The sequence below is a fragment of the Perissodus microlepis genome, chromosome 7 (genome assembly GCF_051167445.1).
Source record: "Perissodus microlepis isolate ML-2025 ecotype Zambia chromosome 7, ASM5116744v1, whole genome shotgun sequence".
Taxonomy (NCBI): Eukaryota; Metazoa; Chordata; class Actinopteri; order Cichliformes; family Cichlidae; genus Perissodus; species Perissodus microlepis.
Window position 1 is genome coordinate 43,291,968 of NC_140467.1, and position 22,877 is coordinate 43,314,844.

At 39.0% G+C, this 22,877-nt stretch overlaps 1 protein-coding gene and 1 non-coding gene across 2 annotated transcripts; both read left to right on the forward strand.

The window, feature by feature from the left end:
* Positions 1–4,614: 4,614 nt before the first annotated feature.
* On the forward strand, positions 4,615–15,126 carry ddx54 (DEAD (Asp-Glu-Ala-Asp) box polypeptide 54). Its single transcript, XM_084935256.1, has 20 exons — positions 4,615–4,896; positions 5,816–5,942; positions 6,027–6,097; positions 6,186–6,374; positions 6,500–6,549; positions 6,640–6,681; positions 6,959–7,054; positions 7,158–7,279; positions 8,286–8,347; positions 8,675–8,806; positions 8,903–9,113; positions 9,215–9,346; positions 9,499–9,720; positions 9,832–9,905; positions 9,997–10,197; positions 13,672–13,820; positions 13,911–14,024; positions 14,115–14,225; positions 14,341–14,432; positions 14,596–15,126. The coding sequence occupies exons 1-20, from the start codon at positions 4,780–4,782 to the stop codon at positions 14,835–14,837; spliced, it is 2,556 nt and encodes an 851-aa protein (XP_084791382.1). The 5' UTR covers positions 4,615–4,779; the 3' UTR covers positions 14,838–15,126.
* Positions 5,053–5,124, forward strand: trnac-gca (transfer RNA cysteine (anticodon GCA)). Its single transcript has one exon. It is a non-coding gene; the product is annotated as a tRNA-Cys (tRNA).
* Positions 15,127–22,877: the final 7,751 nt, after the last annotated feature.

A 22,877-nucleotide genomic window follows, 5' to 3' on the forward strand; every position in this document is an offset into this window, starting at 1 on the left:
TGAGCTATATCGTACACGTAAAGCATAAACGCTTATCATATCGTTTGTTCTTTGTTTTAGTTTCTTTTGTGAATAAAACAAGTAGGACACATTGAATAACCTACCTCAGTAGAGATCCTCTGTTGCTGCCATAATCTTGGCTATTTACTGTATAGTCATGTTGCAGGAGATCCAGGAAGGCGGGAGGGTTGCGTTCAATTCCTGTGTGCTACATATTTAGCAACTTGGGTAGAATTGCCAGACAGCCTCAGGAGGCTGGAAAAACCCTCCCATACAATTTTCTGATGTAGCATGTAATGAAACCTCAGTAGAGTCATTACTTTGTGTCTTGTGCATGATGGCGCTGTATGGTTTCAAGCATAAATAAAACTGATTTGATCCGATTGTGAGATACTGCCACAAGAGAACGAAGTTTAGTGAGAGTTCTGAGAAAAGAGTGAGCGGTTCCAAGAACTGTAATGCAAACACAAGCTTAGTTTTGGGCCTTGATCCTCGCATAAAGAGCTTTCTCTCTGGATTCTCTGAGTCTTTTAATAATATTACAGTAGATGATGACATGCCTAAATTCTTTGCAATCCTATGTTCAGAAAAGTTATTCTTAAATTGGTGAACCTTTTATCTTCTCTGTCTTTTACAAAGTGGCGAGCCTCTGCCCATTTTTACATCTGATAGGATCAGTTTCTCCGACACACTTTTAAAAAAAAGACCTAACCTAACCTAAAGAGCTTTTTATTACGTGAATACACAGCATTGCATACTTCTGAAAACATGCTGCTAGTGCCAAATTCAAAGTCGAGACATATTATTAAAAAACAGGACAAATATAAAAGTTCCATTTCAACATTTCAATATGTCTGTGTTTTATTTTCAGTTGAATTTGATCAAATACCACAAAACTTTTCAACAGTCAAAATCACCTATTGAGAGTTGACCTCAGAGATTACAACGTCGATCATGATGGGTTAAGTCGGAAATCACCAGGTTAACATACTTGTAAGTCTACTTGAGCATGTGAGTGCTGCTCCTCTGAGCGTCTTATCAGCCTGTGGCACTAAGCGTGGCAGGGTCCAGTCAGTGGCCAGATATTTTGTGCATGGCTGCTCTGTCTTCTTGCCCAGGAGCTTGGGGGGGTGGGGTGGCAGTTAAAGCCCAGGGCCCTCTCACCATCTGCTGCTCTCACTAGGGGTGGGAGAATTACACTCACTGTGCAGAACATCCTCTCTGCTCAAGCTCTGAGACTTTTATCTACCTCACCAGGTTATTCACATCAGCATGATTCACTCTGCCTGTTGGCATATTGAGCAGAACGTATAAATAAGGACTACAGAGTTAAATAAATATACAACTTAAATAGACGTCCAAATGTTTCAGGTGTTCTTCATTTTTTACAAACTGCTGTACTTGACTGATTTTAAAATTATGGAATTGTAAGTTTTCTTTAAGGGCTGAAAGAGTTTGCTGTAATAATAAAAATATAAAAAATGCATTTTTTAGGTCATCACTCAGTGTAATTCTTGCATTTGACAACTTGGATATAATTTTCTTTCATGAAACAAAAATCCAAAGCAGATATTTCCTCCCATACGGCCATTTAAAACTATCTGAGGAGCTGTTATCAGATTTCCGAGATTAATGTGCCCCTTGGATGTACAGCGTCTGGCATGAAAAATCAAACCAGTGTTTGAAGGCTTGCTGCAGGGATTTGAACGCCTGATATGCTACAGTGCATCAGTCGCAACACTAATTGGATGTTTGGACTATTTTTAAAAGGTCCACTGAACCCACGGCCAGCTTTTTGAAGAGTGCCGTGATAAATTATTGAGTCGACACAGATATGGAAGAATATTCCACTTCTACCCCCATTTAAAAGCTAAGCTTTACGAACCATAAGCTCAATAATCTCTTAATTTAAACATTCCCCTCAATTTCCAAGGCTTAGAGGCAGCATCTGCCACATACAGAAACATCTTTAGAAAAATCCAACCTGACACATGTTGACATCTGTTTCCTTAATGACTTTCATTCAGCGTTCACTCGCTCACAGACTGAATGGCAGACTTGTGTATTTGTGCACTCACTAAAACACACACTGCAGAGTTTTTAGAGGTTTTAGCTTCTATGCAAGTCTCCTACAACCAAAAATACATTTGCATTTTAAAGATCTTATGATCACACTTAGAGAAAGATGGGTTGTTCTGGAGCCACGTCCCAAATTGGAAAATTAAAACATGCTACTGTAGCTTTGTTTTTTTCCCTCTGTAGCCCAAGATGCACATCAACAAAAACATTAAAAGCCCTGCCTGATGAATAATAAATAACCCCAGAAAAGAAACTGCCCGAGTCACATGATGTGGAGATGAAGGAGTTATTCAGGAGGGCTCTGCAAAGTAGGAAAACTGAGAGTTTAGACACTGCCAAGAGCTTTGGAGGCTGACCCGAAGGCATGCTGATGCCAAAATCCCGGTTTTATTTGAATGCTTAGTTGAAACCACCACAACTTTCCTGCTGCTGCCAGCTTCATATCTTAATCCCGACAGGCTTTATCACTTAAATCACCCATAAGGACAAAAGCGGAATCCTATCCTGGCGACTCGCTGCACCTATTGCCTGTGTGTAAGCCCCACAGCCCTCTCAGCTCCCTGAACAGATTTGGGTGCAGGCCACCAAAGTCAGGCTATGTCTGTGTGTGTGGAGGGGGAATATGAATGGCATTAGCTCCAGGCTGTTGCCATGGTGTTGACTTATTTACTGTACATCAGCCCACTGACTTCAAGCAGCACAGTACATATTTTTTTTTTGGCTGTCAGTGTCAGTGTTATCATCCAAAGGACACATTTCCACTGGGTGATTTAAAAAATTCAACTGTGGCTGGCTGTGAACAAGTGAAGTTTATGAGCAGGGGCACAATGTGCTCTGAGCTGGAGATGCACCGACCCAACAGAAAACACGTTGTTAGTTTTAATTCATGATATACTTATAATAAAAAGAGTTCCCTTGAGAGGGAAACAAAAAAGTAGTTCATCAAAAAGGTGTGAAAAAGCACAAGGGAGTGATTGTGAACGGACAGCACGGCTACACCATGACAGTTGGGGGGTGGGGAGGTGATATCTTGGGCAGCTGTTTTCTTGAGCAACACGACGACTTGCATTTTAATGAAACCACAAAGGACATTTTATTTTGTGCAAAAATCAATACATGGATGAGTGGATTACAGGAGACTACCAGAGGCAAATATTGCCAAAATGTCTTATGTGAAACCATTTTAGCCTAAAATGAAATAAGACCACAAGACAAAAAATAAAAAAAGCTCAGATTTGATCCTAATATTTGATCCCTTCATTTATCCGGTTGTGTAAGATTAATTTGAATTTCAAAGATTTGTTCTGTATATCTTTGACACGCATTTAAAGAGTAGAAGGAGCACTCTGTTTAGTAATACCATCTATGATAGTGTGATAACGAATGATAAAATACTTTTTTTCTGCTTAATGTGCTCATAAGGTGGCATTTAAAAGGAATAATCCTAAATTTAGCACTGCAAGTAATTAACAAGGAAACTTTGAGATTCTGTCCCCCAAGCCTGTGTTTGTGCCAGCAACTAAAATCTGTTTTTTTGGAGCATATTTCAGGGTAACGGTTGTATATAGGACAGTTGTGGCATGGATGGGTAGACTTTCTCTGCCAAAATGTGCTGTGCACTCACAAAAAGTTATGCAACTGAAAGAATTTGCCTTCCATGAGTTTTTGAGTCATATAAAAACACAGTCATCAGAATGAAAGCATATTTGGGTAACGCTCTTTTGCATGCTTGAAGAATATTTTTATCTCTTTAGTTGTTTCCTGGGGCTAAGCTATACCCAGCACCAAGGAAAAGAAAAAAGAAAAAAAGAACACAGCTTTGTTACTTTGATTTTTTTATCAGTCAGATAAGAGAGATTATATTTGCGAAAATGTGCAACCTTAGTGATCTTAATGTGAATTTGTCTGGATACACTGGAGCTGCAAGATACGGGAACTGTCTGTGACTGTGAATAATACATCGTAGAGATTCAAACTATGACTCAGCAATGAGACATCTGTGCCAGCTTTTATATGTATATAGAAACACTAAAACAATAGGGCAAATGGGTGAGGATGCTTCGTATCAAAAAGAAATGAAAAGCAGCGTTCCTGTTTGATTCCATTTGTACAATACACTGATTAAAATAGATGAATACATTAAGAAATGAATGTTACCCCACCACTGTGAGAGGCCAAGTGGCAAATGTTGTGCTGCTTTTAACAGAATTTAAATAGTCCGGCAAGATATATAAAAAAACATAATGTGACATCTTGGGTGCAGGCATATAAAGATTAACCCAAAGAGCTCAAAATCTGCACACCAGCATTCAGATTAATCTTTAAAAGCTTTCAGATTTTAAACTATATCAGTGCTTTCTTTAAAAACTTTTAGGGTGAGTGAACAAATTAATTCTAGAAATTTAAGAAACGTAATCACAGATTTATTCAAAGAAACAGTCTTTAAATCCTGCATGTAAATGAAATATTGTTGTAGCTTGTAACACTCCCTGGCAGTAGGGGGCAGCGTTGAGTTTCAAGCGACACGACAGCACTTGGAGGTAGAAGAAGAAAAAGAAGCTCACACGTGTTTTCAACATGTCTGCGTGCTGTGTTTTTTGATGGGGTGTTTTGAAAACTTGATGCCATTTCAATAATACAGAAATCTGTAGAGAAAAACAAATTTCCTGCCGCGGGCTGAAAGGACACTAAAGTGACAGGATGGCTCAGAGAAAGAAGAAGCTGACGAAGAAGAAGAGACACACAGCCAACAGAGAGCCGGAGACCGACTCTGACGGAGACTTCGAGCTGGCTGTTGAAATTAAAGACGATGATTCGGTAAGTTTTAAATTATTAAAAGCTTCTTACGCGTCCTCTCGAGTTTCTTAATCATGCGATCGTCGATCTGCGCGACTCATCGATGTCTAATGTCGCTGTTTTGAGCCCGCAGCTCTGTCAGCTACTCATGGTTTTGCTGAGCCAGTAGAAGGCAGTGGGGGTATAGCTCAGTGGTAGAGCATTTGACTGCAGATCAAGAGGTCTCCGGTTCAAATCCGGATGCCCCCTGAAAAATCCTTTAACAGTTTCTTCTCATATACTCTGAATTATTTGTTAGTACCATTGCAAAAACAGTTTGTTTCATTCTGCTCTAGTTGTAAACTAAACTAAACCCTGAAAGTAGAATGAAAAACTAGTCTCTAGAATAAGAAAAAGGTTAAACTAATTGAAAATGTTGCCCTAATTTCTCCAGATATTTTTGTCCATAATATTTGTCAGAGATGCTCTTGTGCATACATTAACTGTACCCAGTGGTTATTTAGGTACAATTTTGCTGTTACCTTCAGATCCAAGTCGTCTGGCCATTCTCCTCTGGCATTAACAAGGCATTTTTACCAAGAGAACTGCCACTCACTGGATATTTCCTCGTTTTTTTTGCATCATTCTCCGTAAACCCTAGAGATGGTTGTGTAGTAGATCAGCAGGTTTTGAAATGGTAAAAATTTGTAAATAACAAAGTGGCATCTGTGGATATTTAGCGTTTTGCTGCACCAGAGATGTAGGTCTCCCACTCTTACATCACAGCAACAACCCTTGACCCTAAAATGAGACCCCCTCACTTAAGATTTTTATTAATTCATTCTCAGTATAAGGAATATTGAAATCTTTCACTGTATAACGTTTTGATCAGGTTTTTAGACGTCTTGAAGGTTTCATCTTGCTAAGAAGTAGTGCTCGTGTTTCTTTATTTGTCTCACAGCCGGGGCGGAAACTGCCGCGCTTCCCTGCAGCATCAGAGTGCTTGTCAGATGTGGAGCCAGACACCAGGGAGCTGGTCAGAGCTCAAAACAAGAAGAAAAAGAAATCTGGAGGGTTTCAGTCTATGGGTAGGTTTTCCACTATCTGCCTACTTGGATGTGTCCATTTGAGCTGAAACAAAGCTAGATGACCTGTCTGATGTCTGATTTCAGGTCTCAGTTACCCTGTTTTTAAAGGCGTCATGAAGAAGGGTTACAAAATTCCTACTCCCATCCAAAGAAAGGTTTGTTGGTGCTGCTTCGAGATTATGTGTCATGTTACACTGTGATGTAAATATGTGACTTATTACATCCTTCTTTTCACCACTTCAGACTATACCTGTAATTTTGGATGGAAAAGATGTTGTAGCCATGGCTCGGACTGGCAGCGGTAAGACTGCTGCCTTCCTGATTCCCATGTTTGAGAAGCTAAAGGCCCCTCAGGCCCAAACAGGAGCCAGGGCCCTCATTCTGACCCCCACCAGAGAGTTGGCCCTACAGACCATGAAGTTCACGAAAGAGGTGAGTGGAAATTACCGTTCATGTAGGTCTTGCAGGTGAAAAGTGTGAAATAAAGCCGTTAACTACATCTTTAGGCGTGTCATTAATGTACTACCTGTTTTCCTTTCTCTATCGGGGTCTCGCAGCTGGGAAAATTCACCGGTCTCAAGACTGCTTTGATCCTTGGTGGAGACAGGTGCGTGACTACTTAGCTGTCTTGTTACTTTGTTCTTCTTGTTGCTCTTTGATGTCGTCTATTAATGTGAATGCCTCTGCTGTTTTTCAGGATGGAAGATCAGTTTGCTGCTCTCCATGAAAACCCTGACATGTGAGTGCTTTTATATATTTATTTATTTAACCCCCCACCAACCCCCCAACGTGGAGACCTAAGTTAATGAATATGATAACAAAGACATGTAGAAGTTTCAAATTGATACCATAGTTGTGTCTACTGCAAATAGGTATCAAATCCCACTGATCTTGACCTTAAGGTTAGAATTCAGAGGTCAAGTTTTTTGAAAGTCACATGATAACTTAAGAAAAAGGGTACATAGGATTTTATGGATTTTTATGCTGAAATGCTAAGCTCCATTCTCCCCCTTCAGTATCATCGGTACCCCTGGTCGTCTTATGCACGTTGTCATGGAGATGAACCTGAAGTTGCACAGTGTGGAGTATGTGGTGTTTGACGAGGCTGACAGGTGAGAAATTGCATTTTTCATGTTTTTTTTGTTTGTTTTGTTTTGTTTTTTATTTATTGTTCTAATTTTCCAAATTGAATTCTGAAATGTTTTCCTGAATCAGGTTGTTCGAAATGGGCTTTGCTGAGCAGCTTCAGGAGATCATCCGCAGACTTCCAGACACCAGACAGACTCTGCTGTTTTCTGCCACCCTGCCTAAACTGTTGGTGGAATTTGCCAGAGCTGGTAAGATTAACTGTTTCATTTCTATTCTGTTAGGTTTAATTCAGTTGAGTCCAAGTCACAATATTGAAACTCTGTGTTGTAAGTAAACAGCCTAAATTATAGATAGAGACAGAGTTGATTTGTTTCATCTGAATGTAGCTGATATCTTTTGCATATTAGAGAAAATACATAAACTGTCTTCTAATATTTTCCCATAGCTGCTGTTTTTAACTGTCTTCTGGCCTTTCTCTCACCCTCATGCCCCACTTCCCTCAGTTTTTGTTAATCATGAAAAGATGAAAGCTAGCATCTTTTTTTTCTTGGGAAATGAAAGTTAGCAGAATCTATCGATATACACTTGTTACCTTTTCACTACAAAAATCACATTCAAAGTCATATCCATTTGAGTCCCAGTCACACAGATCTAGAGACCAGTTGGTGAACACCTGCCAACCACTGGTTGGTAGCACAAAATGTGTATTCCCTTACCAGTTGGTGGGTGCTAGAGGTTGCTGGTGTTTGCAGGGTTAAATTGGTTACATGTAGGTTGCAAACACTTGCCAATTACTCCACAAGCAGCGGTGAAACTGTGAAATGGCAACACTATCTGTGCCTTTTTCAAATGTGTTAGCCACATTGGTGAGGCATAACTTTAACTTTGAAGGTGAATGGTTTCCACTTCCAGTTTGTATCGTTCTTCAGGTTTTACTGTTGATCAGCTGGTAAGTTCGTGAGTGCTTGGAGACAAGTTGGCGTTTTCTATACAAACCTCTACAGTTGTTACCTGGATCCTCACTGGAGAGGGACATGTGACCAGAGACCATAGAGAGTGAATGACTTCAGGGGATTATGGGAAATAACTGCTGACAACGAGAAGTGGGCGTAACCTGAACGGAAGATCAATTTTTTCTGGCTTATTTTCTCATCATAAAGCATATTCATTCAACTTAGCTTCCATATTTTTTAGCATCTAAAGGCAAATAAACCTAATTATATTCACACCGGTGTATACAAACTTTTTTCTCAGGCCTGACAGAACCTGTACTGATTCGTTTGGATGTGGATTCCAAGCTCAGTGATCAGATCAAGGTAAAAAGGCAGAATTTGCTTTTGTTTTATTTACCTTTTGTTTAATCTGAAAAATTAGATGGAAGGTTTTGCATTACTTATTACAACCTCAGTACAAGATTATTGCATCTACTCTATATGCTAACTTATGTTAAATCAGCTACTGTGTCAGTGTCTTGGTCTTTCTACTTGTTGCTCTGTCTTTAGACACTTGCTATTCAAACATTTTGTATTCTTCTCCCAGAAATGTTGAATGATTTAAATGTAAAGCCCAAAGCAAAAGTCCTTACAGTCACCTGATGTTTCCATGGCTTTGAGCATGTTTTCATTTCTTCTAACTTTCATCAGCTGTCATTCTTCCACCTGCGTGTGGATGACAAGCCGGCTCTGCTGCTCCACCTCCTGAGGAACGTAGTGAAGCCTCAGGAACAGACAGTGGTCTTTGCTGCCACCAAACACCATGTGGAGTACCTAAAGGAGGTAAGATAACAGTGTAGCCTAAATTTGTGAGAATGTTAAATATTGTTTTAAAAACTAGAGCTTTAGTTGACTTCTTTTTTTCCCCCTGATGTCCAGCTGCTGTCGTCAGAAGGTTTAGAGTGTGCCTACATCTACAGTGCCCTTGATCAGACTGCCAGGAAGATCAACATTGGGAAATTTGTGCATCGGAAAGCCATGGTGCTTCTGGTGACTGATGTTGCTGCTCGTGGTATAGACATCCCCCTGCTGGATAATGTCATCAATTACAACTTCCCCTCCAAGGCCAAACTTTTCTTGCACAGAGTTGGTGAGCAGCTGTATGCAGAACAAACAAAGTGATTGAGCCTCTTTAATTTGAAATGATTAGGCCAGCATTACGTGTATTTTCCCCCTGTCTTTTCCCATCAGGGCGTGTGGGACGAGCGGGCCGAAGTGGCACAGCCTATAGTCTGATTTGTCCTGATGAAATGCCTTATGTCTATGACCTCCACCTCTTCCTAGGGCGACCAGTTCAGTTTGCTTCACCTGAACACACACAAGGTAGACTCTACTGCATGCGTGTCAGGTCTTAAAGTGACAGATGAACTGTTCAACTGATGTGCTACACATTTGAGGTTGCTAATAAACTTTATTTAGTGCTCTTTTTATCTGTCACTGTATTGAAATGTCTGCATTTCTTTTTTGTACTCCAGATTCAGAAGGTGTGTTTGGTCGAGTCCCTCAGAGGATCTTGGATGATGAAAGTGCTCATCTGATCACGTCTCACGAAAACTCCCTGGACCTGCAAAATCTGCTCCGTGTCTCAGAGAATGCCTACAAGCAGTACCTCAAGTCGCGGCCAAACCCCTCGCCGGAGTCCATCAGACGGGTTAAAAACACAGATGTGTCCAGCATGGGTGTCCATCCAGTACTTGGTAAGTTCAAAGGAGGATAAACTATAAAAAGAAGAGAGAAATTATGAAAATAATCAAAAGGAGTAGTGAGGAACTGATGGCAGTTAAGTAAGACAATTTGATTTGTTTCAGGGTGTGGTCTGGAAAAAATGGAACTGGAGTGCCTTCAAATAGTCGATGCCATCAAGAGCTACAAATCCAAAGCGGTGAGTTTGATGCAGACACATCGCAGCGCTGCATTTTCTGGTAAAAAGTGTTCTAGTAAGCAAAGAAACATATAATTGTCTCCTGAAATAGACCATCTTCGAAATCAACTCCAGTAGTAAGACACCAGCCAGTGAGGTGATGCGGGCCAAACGCTCTAAAGACACTCGGCTAGTGGACAAATTCAGCAAGCAGAGAGAAGACCGAGCTGCAGAAAGCAGGCTGCAGCAGCCAACCAACGCCACCACTACTGCTGACTGTGACATCACAGAAAAGGATGAGAGTGATTTAAATGTAAGCATGGGTGAAGTATTGCTTCTTTCTTTCTTCCCTGGATCGCTGTAGTTGCAGGTTTACATCAGTTTCATTAAGGATTAAGCACACATTGAACTCCAGTAAATCATAAATTAAAGTGTGGATATTACCTGTCCACAGATTCATGGTGACGTAACTGCTCTTTTAACTGTTTGGTGACTTCGCTTTGTTTGGCGATTGTAGAAATGGTTTACATGAGCTTATAGCTGAGATTCAGAGGTTTCTGCAGCACTTATATTTCTGATTGTTATAACCGATTAAATGCGATCTCCTCCCTTTTGCCCCCATTTTTGGTGGTGTGGGTGCAAATGATCAGGCATGGCATTCTCAAAATAAATCAGATAAGATACTGTAAATAATTATTTCTGCATTTGTGTGATTGAAATGAATTGAAAATGTGTATGCAATGATACAGTTTTAAAGATTTGGCCTAAATAATTTTTCGAGTGAATGAGCCTAAACACGATGACCTAACCAGTGACACCGTGTCACCTGTGACACACACACACACACACACACACACACACACACACACACACACACACACACACACACACACACACACACACGTATGACTTTGCCGGTTTCAGCTGAAACAATTTCAGTGTTTCAAACCATGTTCCAGGATTTTTCCTTCACCATTTATGAGGTTTCAAGAAGAAGATAAACGACAGATATGAATGTTTGAAAAAGTTATAGATGAAAAGATTAGATGAAAAATACTCAAAGGATAAATTCAATTGGTTTATTGTTTTATAAATAAGTTGAAAAAGAAAAAGTTAAACAAGTAAATAACAAAACAAGGTAAAATGAAGTAAGAACAAAACGTTAACAAGTAAATAACGAAACAAGGTAAAATGAAGTAAGAACAAAACGTTAACAAGTAAATAACGAAACAAGGTAAAATGAAGTAAGAACAAAACGTTAACAAGTAAATAATGAAACAAGGTAAAATGAAGTAAGAACAAAACGTTAACAAGTAAATAATGAAACAAGGTAAAATGAAGTAAGAACAAAACGTTAACAAGTAAATAATGAAACAAGGTAAAATGAAGTAAGAACAAAACGTTAACAAGTAAATAACGAAACAAGGTAAAATGAAGTAAGAACAAAACGTTAACAAGTAAATAATGAAACAAGGTAAAATGAAGTAAGAACAAAACGTTAACAAGTAAATAACGAAACAAGGTAAAATGAAGTAAGAACAAAACGTTAACAAGTAAATAATGAAACAAGGTAAAATGAAGTAAGAACAAAACGTTAACAAGTAAATAATGAAACAAGGTAAAATGAAGTAAGAACAAAACGTTAACAAGTAAATAATGAAACAAGGTAAAATGAAGTAAGAACAAAACGTTAACAAGTAAATAATGAAACAAGGTAAAATGAAGTAAGAACAAAACGTTAACAAGTAAATAATGAAACAAGGTAAAATGAAGTAAGAACAAAACGTTAACAAGTAAATAATGAAACAAGGTAAAATGAAGTAAGAACAAAACGTTAACAAGTAAATAATGAAACAAGGTAAAATGAAGTAAGAACAAAACGTTAACAAGTAAATAATGAAACAAGGTAGAGGAGCGAAAACCCCAACAATCCCCTCTGAGCAAGCACTAGGCGACAGTGGGGAGGAAAAACTGCCTTTAAACGGGCAGAAACCTCCGGCAGAACCAGGCTCAGGAGGGGGCAGTCAACTGCCGGGACTGGTTGGGGAGGTGAACAGAGGTGGAGCAAGACGAGGCTACACCAGGTGAGGAAGCAGTAGAGTCTCTCCTCCAGGGCCAGCGGAAGCGTTTGTTCTTCTTTTTCATGCAGTTTTCTACAAGAGCTTTTTTTTCCAGGATGAGGGTTCTCAACTCATCGATGGTTTCTGTGTTTTGTTTCTCAAGCTTCTTGCATGTTTTCTCCACCTCTTCCAATGTTGCTTGTTTTTCTTCAAGCTTTTCCTTGAGCTCTTTGGATGTTTCCTCCTGCATTATCTTGTCCTTGTGCATGTCTGCGTTTCTCTGTTGTACTTCTTTGTACATGTCTTGTAGCTCCTCATTTCTGCTGTGGATATCTTGGAGCGTACGCTGCAGGTCGTCATGTATGTTGTCTTGTTCTTGCTTTTGCGCCTGCATTTCAGTGTGTTTGCGCTTCAAGTTGTTGTATTCCAACAATATCCCCTTAGTGATCTCGGAATTGTTTCTCGCCATTTGATCCATCCTTTTCTGCATGTGAGCATTGTTTGTCCAGTTTTTCTTTTTCCCCTTCTAGTTGACTTGTTTTGTCCTTCAGTTCACTACAAAACTGTTGCAGTTTTAGATTTTTACCCTCAAAGTCTTCGACAATGCGTTTCTCTTCTTTCAATCTGTCTTGCTGTTGCTTTTTCTCTTGAAGAAGGTCTTTATTGTGGCGCCGTGTATCATCCAACTTTACTTTCAGCATTGTGTATTTTTCCTCCGTGACTTTGAGTTTGTGCTCCATGTCTCTTTGCTTTTTCTCCTGTTCTTCCTTCTGTTGGAGGATTTCTTTATTTTTTTTCACAGCTTCATCGAAGTTTGTTTGGAGCAGCCGATTCATTTGGTCCATATATTGGAGATCCCATTCTGTCTTCTCAACAGTAGCTTTGCTGTCTTTAAGCTGGTTGGACATCTCCTTTAGTTCCGCGCTCTTTTGCTTGTTTTCCTTAATTAGGAAGACAATCTGCTCTCGGGCTTGTCCAAACTTGATTCCCCAACCCTCATTAATAATTGTTATGTCGGGCTGGCGTTGTTGTCTTTCTTCCAGGTTCTTATTTTGCGCTTCCATCTGTCTACACTTCTCCTCCAGTTGAAGTTTTTTTTTTTTTTTTAAATATCCTACTTTTTATAAGAGGGAACATTATTTAAAGAATATGTATTTAATTGAAAAACTCTCTATTCATCTAAAGGCTATAACAAAAAAGGTGAGCTTCCAGCTCAAAAATGAAATGACCAAAATAAATGGAGCATTTCTCTGCAATTACAAACTCTGTGTAAGCAATCTTGGTTTCAAAATAAGGCTAATGCTAGTGAGATGTCATCACAGGTGTAAATATTACTGCAGATGTTACTATGTCAAAGTCTCACAACTGTCATATGTTTATTTATATAGGCAAGACCTACTTTTCACTTTTTTGCTTTGCTATATGTTCTTGAGTGTATTAGTTTGCCAGCAGCACGAACATGTGCTAGTGTCAATAATAATAGTACGTGGATTAGAAAACCTGCTCACAAGTTGAATAAACACCCAGGATTGTTTCATCATTTTCATTCAAAACCAATATTTGAGTCAAAATGAGAAAGTTGTTTGTGCTGTCTGATGAAGAAGAAGCAAAATAAAGTGCAGTTTTGATGTAGATGATGTTGTATACAAACTAGAAGAGGAAGATAGTAGGATCTCTGTATCATGTTTTGTCACTTTGTACCATGTAATTCTTTCTATTTCCACCAGGGGGTGTTTTCAGAGGTGGTAGGTGGTAAAAGAAGAGGTCAGCAGGAAGATGGCGAAGAGCGACCAAAGACCAAGAAAAAGAGGCAGTCAGGCAAAGATGAAGAGTATTATATCCCTTACAGACCTAAAGACTTTGACTCTGAGAGAGGGTGAGGCATTAAACTGTTGCATCTGTTTCTTTAAAAAATGTGAATGGCTTTGTGTTTTATGCTGTTTTGTCCTGTGTTATGCGCCGACAGGTTGAGTCTCGGTGGAGAGGGCAGTGCTTTTGAACAGCAGGCCTCTTCAGCTGTCCTTGATCTCATGGGAGATGAAGGCGATCGCCTTAACCAGCAGAAGAAAATGATGAAATGGTACAAATTTCCCTATGTTTGACTCAGTATCCACCAAATGGTCATTTCAAACTATAATTTAAAGTCTTTTTTTCCCCCTTCTTTTTTTAGGGACCGTAAGAGGAAGCGTTTTGTGAGAGAAACGGGAAAAGAAGACCAGAAGAAGAAGATCAAAACAGACAGCGGTCAGGTTATCAGTAACAAGAAGAACAGGAAGAACTTGTATCCTTCCAACAAAAAGCTTCTCTGTGTGCTGCTCTTAATGACCCTCTTCTCTACTCCTATGACAATGATAAGCTGTACTGTGAAGATGTTGTATCACTTGACAACATGTCAGTTATGAGGAGTGGAAGAAAAAATACAAGATTGATGATACAGGATCTGGATCAGATGGAGAAACAGGCGGAGGAGGCAGGAAGCCAGCAAGAGGTAGGAAGGCATCAAAATGAATAGCACAAACATGTCTGCCTGTTAAATATAGACCATCAGCCACCATGTTTTAACTCAACTCTAAAGGTAAATACTTCAAGTCCCTCTTCCAGCCTTGCGAGCTATAACCTCCAACCTCTTTGTTGTGTCGTGCCTCTCCCAGGTCGCGGCCGTGGCCGACGAGGTCCAAACGTACAGAGCTCCGGTGACCACAAAGCACGCTCGGAGCTGAAAACAAAGGATCAGATCATGAAGCAGCGCAAGAAAAAGCAGAAGCACCAGTTCCTGCAGGGCGGGGGGATGAGGAAGCTCCGCTCCAAGAACAAAAAGTGGCTCGGAGAAGTTAAAAAGTCAGGTTTTGGAAGGGGTGGCCATAAGAAAGGCAAGCTGAGGAAGAAACTGTGAGGAGGACAGAGGGTTGATGGTGTGGAGGACATCACGAGGAACTGGGTGATAAGCGTCAGAATCATCTGAGAACATCACCAAAGATTTTCCTGGCGCTTTGTGTGACTGTAGATTAAGGAGAAAATGATTTGTGCATCTTTACACTGCAGAAATGCACGTCACTTCTTCCTTGATGGCCTGCTGAACTCTGCGTTTGCCACAGAGTTATGTTTAATTATGATCCACTAACCTGGATTTACTACTTGTAAGCATGTTGGCAGTCTAATAAAAGTGTTTTGGAGTACTGAAATATGCCTTATCAAAATGGTAAAATACAGATATTAAATATTGTGTGCTTAATTAGCAGTTCGTTTCAAAAATCGTCTCGCCTATCTTTTCTTAAAATAAGAGGTGCTCTATAAAAATGACATTAAATTCTGTAAACATGCCCTATTTGCAATTATTTATCATTACTGTTGTCCAAGTGGTCTCATTTCAAAGTTCAAAGCGAGCATCGGAACGGGCAAGAAAGGCGACTTTTAATTGACTTTGAATGTGTTGTGGTTACTGATATCAGATGGGCTGGGTTGAGAAACTGGCTTAGAATTCCTCTTGCCTTCAGCATGGCCATGCCCCTCTGACTTCTGGCATCAACAAGGCATTTTTACCCAGGGAAATGTTTATTTCGCTTTTCAGTTTGGACTGTTCTCTGTAAATTCCTGAGAAAATTAGAGAAGATCAGGAGTGTCTGAAAAATGTAAAACAGCCCATCTGTCACCAACAGCAATGCTGCCTTCAAAGTCACTTAAATCACCTTTTTTTTTTCTGGCATGTGATTGGCTGATTAGATATTTGCATTCACAAGCAGCTGAATAGGTTAGTGGATAGTGAGTCTGTACTGTGTTATTGTATATTGTTTTTTTCAGTTATTGCTCTGGTATAGAAGTTTTTTTTTCTTTAAGTAATTTAGTAATTCTAACATCTCCGCTTATGTGAAGTGTAGACCTAATAGTAAACATCATTTACATGTCCAGTTTTAAAATATTTTTAATCTTGTCTGGTAAAGTTTTGTAATTCACTTACATTTAGGGAAGGAAAGTTTGAAGAAAGGAAATTTGACATGTATGTTCTAAGGTAACGGTGACATTGACGACCTTTATTATAACTGTATTGGGCATGTTCACTTAACCAACAAAAATAACAAACCAACAAAATAAGAAATAGAATTAATGTTTTATAAAAAGAAACAATGACCAAGCCATCAGTTACTTTATATGCCTACAATATCCACATTTATTTTTATTAATAAAATTGGAAATGTAAGATATTACTAGATAAATTTACAAATTTTAACTTAGTGTGGATTTTAGTATTTGCTTTTTCTCTAATATTTATTGTATTTTTTTTTTTTTACGTCGATTGATTAAAAAAAAAAAAAGGTTTATTTATTTGTTTTTAAAAAGCACTAATCTTCGGGGGTTATATTCATAACTAATAGTATGTAGCAGACTTTTTTCACTCATCAGTGATGCGTTGGCTCTGTCACATGTGAGTGTTTTTTTGACCATATTTCAATACATCATGTAATTTATTTCCTGCAGAAGATCCAACAGTCAATCATCCGACCAAAGAGACTTCTGTCATTCCTTCAGCTGCTTGGCAGGTGCAAAACATGAGCAACACAACACAATCGAAGAGCAGGAGTCCATCTGGATTGCTCCTGTTGTTTCGGGATGATATGCATACATACCATAATAAGTTACCCATTTATTCATTGCTGCTGGCTCCTGACTCATGAAGACTTGAGGCTTTCAGTTGTCTGTGTGAAAGCAAGTGAAGATGAAAAACAATTGATTGGTACAAACACAACAGAGTAACCATGGAGATGGAGCACCGTCATAGTTCCCAGTAGTGGGCTCTTTATATCACACCCGTTTATAGATCTTTGAGTTTAATGCACTTTTTATAACAGAAGCCAAAACTGAACTTGGTACTCATGTTGTGATTTAAATCCTGAATGCATTTAATTTGTTAGTATAACTTTTAGGCTCAGTTACTTGTTAAAAAAGAGAGAGAGAGAGAAAATAAGGCTGCATATAATTTACCAACTAAAGCAGTGCATACAATATAAAATCTAGCTAAACAATTAACTCAAATAAAATGCATTATATTTCTACATTGAATGTAGCATGTAGAAACGTGATTATGCAATATGAAGAAAATATAAGCGATTGTCCATTAACCTTATTTTTACATGCACACACATCTACAAATATTTATTTTGGGCTTTGCAACATGATCATATTCTAGAAAATGAACCATAGATGTATTTACAGATATTATTATTCATTGTATCTGTATATTTACACGTATATGCACAATAACCATGTACACCCTGTGGAATTTATCTTGTCTATTCAACTCACAATCAGCACATCATAGATATAACGGGGCATAAAAGCCATTCATGCACTTACATACAAAAAAGGGACTTTTAGAATTAAATAAGATCTTTATTGTTGTATTAAAAGAACCATTAAAATGAGGCTTACAAAAGTGTGTCACTGGGCAAACTTAATCAATGTGTTATTAAAATTTTGCAGTCCTCTGTTTACAGACCAATATTAAGAACTGAATAAAATGTACAGGCAGACAAACTAAACAATGAAGCAATTTAGAAAAAAAAAAGTCAAGCTAACTAATCTCCACTTGCTCATAACCAGGAATATGTCTTACTGCATGGAGAATAACATCCAGACAAGGAATTTGAACTGTCTGTCTCCAAAGTATCTGGACTGGAGGAGAGAATGTTGCCTATGATATCAGTTAATCCCCATGCACAGATACTGAACCACAGCCTACCTTTTCTTCATATCCGCATCCTCTGTGAAACCATCCCTCACCCACCTTGTCTATCTCAAGTCCCCACTCCCCGTCCTGGCATTCTCTAGTGCTACAGCGGCTCTCCAGTCATCAGGAACGGCAGCTTTATCTTTGTTTAGAGTTCCCAGGACTAACACAGCATCCACTTGAGATATGACAAGAGCTTGAGCATCAGAGTGCTGCAAGTCATATAACACTAGGATGCATATGTTACACAGTTATACATATATGTGTTTAATTATAGAATTTGACATGCTGCTTTATTAAGCGTAGTTGATTTAAAGCTGCAATTTCTTTTTTTTTACATTTGTAGTTAGCTCTGCAAACTTTGAAGCAGTGCTGCTTATTATTTTGGCACTCAATCTGTTGCGTTCTGTCCTTCTTGATACTGTAAAGGATAGTCTGACTATTGTATTGTATTGTATTGTAAACTGTTGTATTGTAAAATACCCTAATAATAAATAAATAAATAAATATTAATGTTAATAAATGCAGTCTATTTAATTTAATCTCTTTTTAATTAATATCTTAATTATTATATACAATTATTTTTATGTTACTTTAGTAATACTTTAAATGCATAGATGATGTGCAAAAGTAAAATAAATAACATATACAGAAATAAATGAGGTTAGGGAAACAAAATAGGCTAAATAAATAGAGAAAAAAAATATATAACATTTTGTAAAGTAATACCTACCTTTATTTAGATTATATTATTTGTTGTATTTAATGGCATAATATTTTACACATTGACTCATTTGGTTAGTTCTTTACTTATTTGTGATCTTGGCAGTTTTGGTCCTCCATATTTGATATCAGAACAATATATTTAGATTTTCTTTCCCCCATAGTTATCTCATTAATCTTAATCTTTTATCAGTGTAATTATCTCTTTGCAGATGTGTGTGTGTTTCATTCCTTCCCAAGCAGCCTTCTTTGCATGCAGTCTGGCTCTCTTCTCTGTGTGCTCTCTCCAGTGATAAGATTGCTGCCCTTTCTCAGGCTATCGCTTACAAGGCAAAAGGCCACTTGTGGAATGACAGGGCCAACAGGACTGACATTAACCGCTCTCAGTAATTTTATTTTTCTATGGGGGGAAAAATGCCAACAACTCGTTAAAAGTAAAACAATATGAATACCTTCAATGGGGAATTTTGTGTGAGTGTGTGTGACTGTTGTTGTTGTGTTCTTGTTTTATACAGCTTTCAAGGTCTGGCCTGGCAGACTGGGTGGAGCTGAGATGTTGTTGGGTCAAATGCTGGTTAGCTTGGTTTATTGTCAAATTATAATTACAGTGCTGTGGCTTTGTTTTGGAAACAGGCAGCCTATGAAGATGTTTGGAACAACCTGCTATGCAGATGCTTAAAGGGAACCTAAAATTAGGTTGATCACAAGGGAAGGACTGCAGGCTGTCTCGAGCCAGAAATGTCCTAATTAAAATAGAAAGGTCTGTTGGGATTGTGTGCCTGTAAGCCTTTTACTAAGACAAATAGGAACCAGATTGGCATCAAACCAATCTGAATGTCAAAAATCTGAAAGGACTGTGATGAAGTGTTACAAGCTGAAGTTCAGAAATGAGCTGCAGCAGTACCTATTGCAAGCATATTGTGAAAGGAAATACACTTCTTCAGATGCTTCTAAAATCTGTTTACACTTGCATCATATCAAATTGTGTAACAATAAATAAATGAGTAAAACAGCTTAGAATCCTTCAGTCCTGATAATGGAAAACTTCTGACCCCAATCACACTCGTAGCCCGGCTACAAACTGCACGTGCACTGTCTGATATGTCCTCTGCTTATCTTCAGATTATTAATCGTTATTTGGAAATATTTGAATGAAATGTCAGGAAAACAATTTGTCATCACCGCAGCAATGATTACTTTAATATGTCAGTGACTTTGTGGATTTGAAACATTAAACATTAACTGATGTATGACATAAGCTGTCTAAGCTGAATCCCTTCTTAAATTGCCTGAGTATATGCTCTCTGGAAAGACATGCCGTTTCAAAATTCACAATCTTCCAATTGTTATGTAAAGAAAATCTGTCACTGCCACAGAGCTGTGTCTCTGCTATGATCTGTTACTGCTGACAAGCTGTAAATCTGGGTGCACCCTCTGCAAAAAGGAAAGAGGCTTTCCAGCTAGGACAATTACATCTACAGCAAGCTGCTAGATGGTGTTTCCACTGCTCGCCTGTGTGCTATTATAGTAAAATGCAGCCAGTATGCAAAGCCTTTTCCCTGATTTGGATTTCTTTTTTTTTTATTACCCTCAGAATCTTCCCACATTCTCTTTATTTTGTGTCACTTTGACCACAAACGCTGAATATAGAGGTTGTTGGGTTGGTTGTGCGTGTTCCAACGTTGAATAGTTAGTTAAATATACAGTTGTAGGCCTTTGGAAATTAACAACACACGTCTGCTGCAAACACATACGTTTAGTTTGTGCACAATTAAGAGCATCTGCATTTTGATTTTTAGACCACTGTGCTTTGGAGAGGGGAAACATGCTGGCACGGAGCCACAGCTCATCATCCCATTGGATTAGGACTCAGAGAGGGTTATTTTGGGGATGTTCAGGTGCCTGGGTCCCCGTCAGAAAGCCCTTATAAAGAGGTCCTCTCTGGGTGGGTGGAAAGTGAGTTATCAACTCCACTGTCGCTTCTCGATGGGGCCGACTCGTTTGCATCTAGTCAACACCTTCCACCCCTCTCTGGCACAGAACCCGGCTCCCTAAAGTGACCAATGGCCCTGCACCTTTTTCCTTGCATACAATATCCCTCCTCATACCATCATTCATCTGTGGGTAAGCATTAAAAAAACTGCTTACCTACATTAGCTCAGAAGAGCCATTGTGGATTTGATTTCTTTAACTGCAGACTGTTAGTTTGTGCATTTGTATCCCTTTCTACAGTTAACTTCACATCTATGCATCCTGATCCAGGTCATAAAGCCTTTTGCATTTGACTTAACATATTGAAGAATAGCATAACCACATCTTTCCATCCTTTCCTCCCCCCTCTACCCTCCTCTCCTTTCCTTGTCTAAGGAATGTTTTCCTAGACTCTCTTTTCACCCTCTGTGAGCTGTCTGTCTCTCTGTGGTTCCACACTTCATTTGTCTTCCACAGGATCAGAGAAACAGTGAAAATCAAAATAATCACTGGACATTGAAGCAGTAGGATGCTTAAAGCAAACCATGGATAACAAGATGACAAAGTTTGTTAAGACAGAGGCTCTCGAGAATCTGGACAGTCCAGACAGTTGTTGTATCTGTTATCCATATTTATCAAGTTCTTGGTTTCTTTGTAAACGCTGAGCACATTCTCTTATTTTCACATCATGAATATCTTGTGGTTTATGTTGTAGAGCTTCAAAACATTTGACTTGTGTAATTGTGTTTAGAGAGTTTTTGCACATTTTATTAAGTGATGAACATGAATTTGATACACATTTAACTTTTTAAAAAATTGAACTTTTTCTATATTTGTCTCTCTAATATTGCATATTATGAACTATGAAAAAAAAGATTTTCAAGAAGTTTCTTTATATATTTTATATATATCTTTAGATATTTTTAACCCCACCTTATAATAATATAATCTAAGACTAAACTAATACACTCAAGCTCTAGTATGTGTTTTTACTTTACATTACTTTTTTGTGGTTAATGTTTTACAGGAAAGGATATCCACACATGCACATACACTCCTGCTATTACCTTAGTCACCAAAAGATGGCGGTATTACCATTGATGGCAGGTCAGACTCAGATGACTGAAAGTCATTTCTGTGAACCCCCACCGTGGCACAAGTTCTGGTTGTTTGTGAGTGATTTTAAAATGAGCACACGTTCAGGCACTGTCCAGTGTGGAAAGGTTTGTGTGTGAGGCCATTCATCAGGGATCCCTGAGAGCTAACAATATTTTGAAAAGTGGCCCCCAACTGTTCATTTGCAGTATGCACGTTGGGGTGTTTGCAGGAGTCTCCTGAAGCCTAATATTTGTACAGCCAGGTGCAGAGCTAAAAGGTTATATTCTTTACATCTGGTGTGTTGAGTAATATAGATGTAAAAGACAGAATGACTTAAAATTACAGTTATGGTGCCTGGAGAGGGGATGAGGAGTGCTGTAACCTTTTCCATAAGTTGAACTAAGGATTGTGATTGGTTAAAGACTATTTTCACATCTCTCACTCCCCCTTGCTTCCTCCCCTCGCCGTCACACCAGACCCTGGATGGCATGCAAGGCCCTGACCACCACTGCAGCTTGGCGCCAAGAGGGTACAGTGTATGTGTGTATGTGGGTGTGTATGTGTGTGTGCTTGCGCGCATGCGTTGTATGCATGAGTCAGTTTTGAGGGCCGAGACCCCGGATATGTTGTGGAAGTGTCCAGTGGACAGGGGCCAGACAGGACACGACCTCCTGGAGGAAGCTCAGCCGGCCCTATAGGCCAAATAACTATCAATCAACCCAATTTGTCCCGCCCCCAGCTGACCACTTCAAATGCACGGCAGGATCACACCCGTGGTCAGCTTTTTTTAATCTCTTGTATAAATGACCTCATTTTGTTTTGATCACTTCGTCAAATTGGGCGCTAGTAGAGCTCTAAATATTTAAAAATGGGCAGATTACAGGCAGTTATGTGTTGATTCACCAGAATTCAAGCTTTCTATGTAAAAGCAGAGTATGACATACGTCTGTATCAGTCACCTGTAACTGTTGGACACGATTATTTATTAGTCTTTTGAACTCCACTGTAATTTAGCAGGGGAACTTTCATTACTCCCAATTCACAGCAACTGCAGATCAAAGCTGCGGCTTGATTCTCCTCCTCTGCAGGCTGTCCAGGGTTGAGCCTATGCTTCGGACAAATGACCACCAGGTCAGAAACTCAGTTCCGCTGAGGGTAGAGGCCACGGGCCTGTACTGACCCTGGACTGATGCCACTGTGCTATGAACTGCTTCTTATGGCTTTCATTTTCAAACAAAGCAGTTTGGGTTACTCTGGGTTACGTTTTTGTTCTGCGGTGGCTGCACTGCTATGACAGCTTGGTAAAAAGTCAGCTTTTTATTATTTTCCTTATGCCACAGTTTTTACCCAATACTTTATATTTTATATTAATTGATGTTAATTTTGACATAAAAGTTCAAATAAAAACTTTGCTGCAAG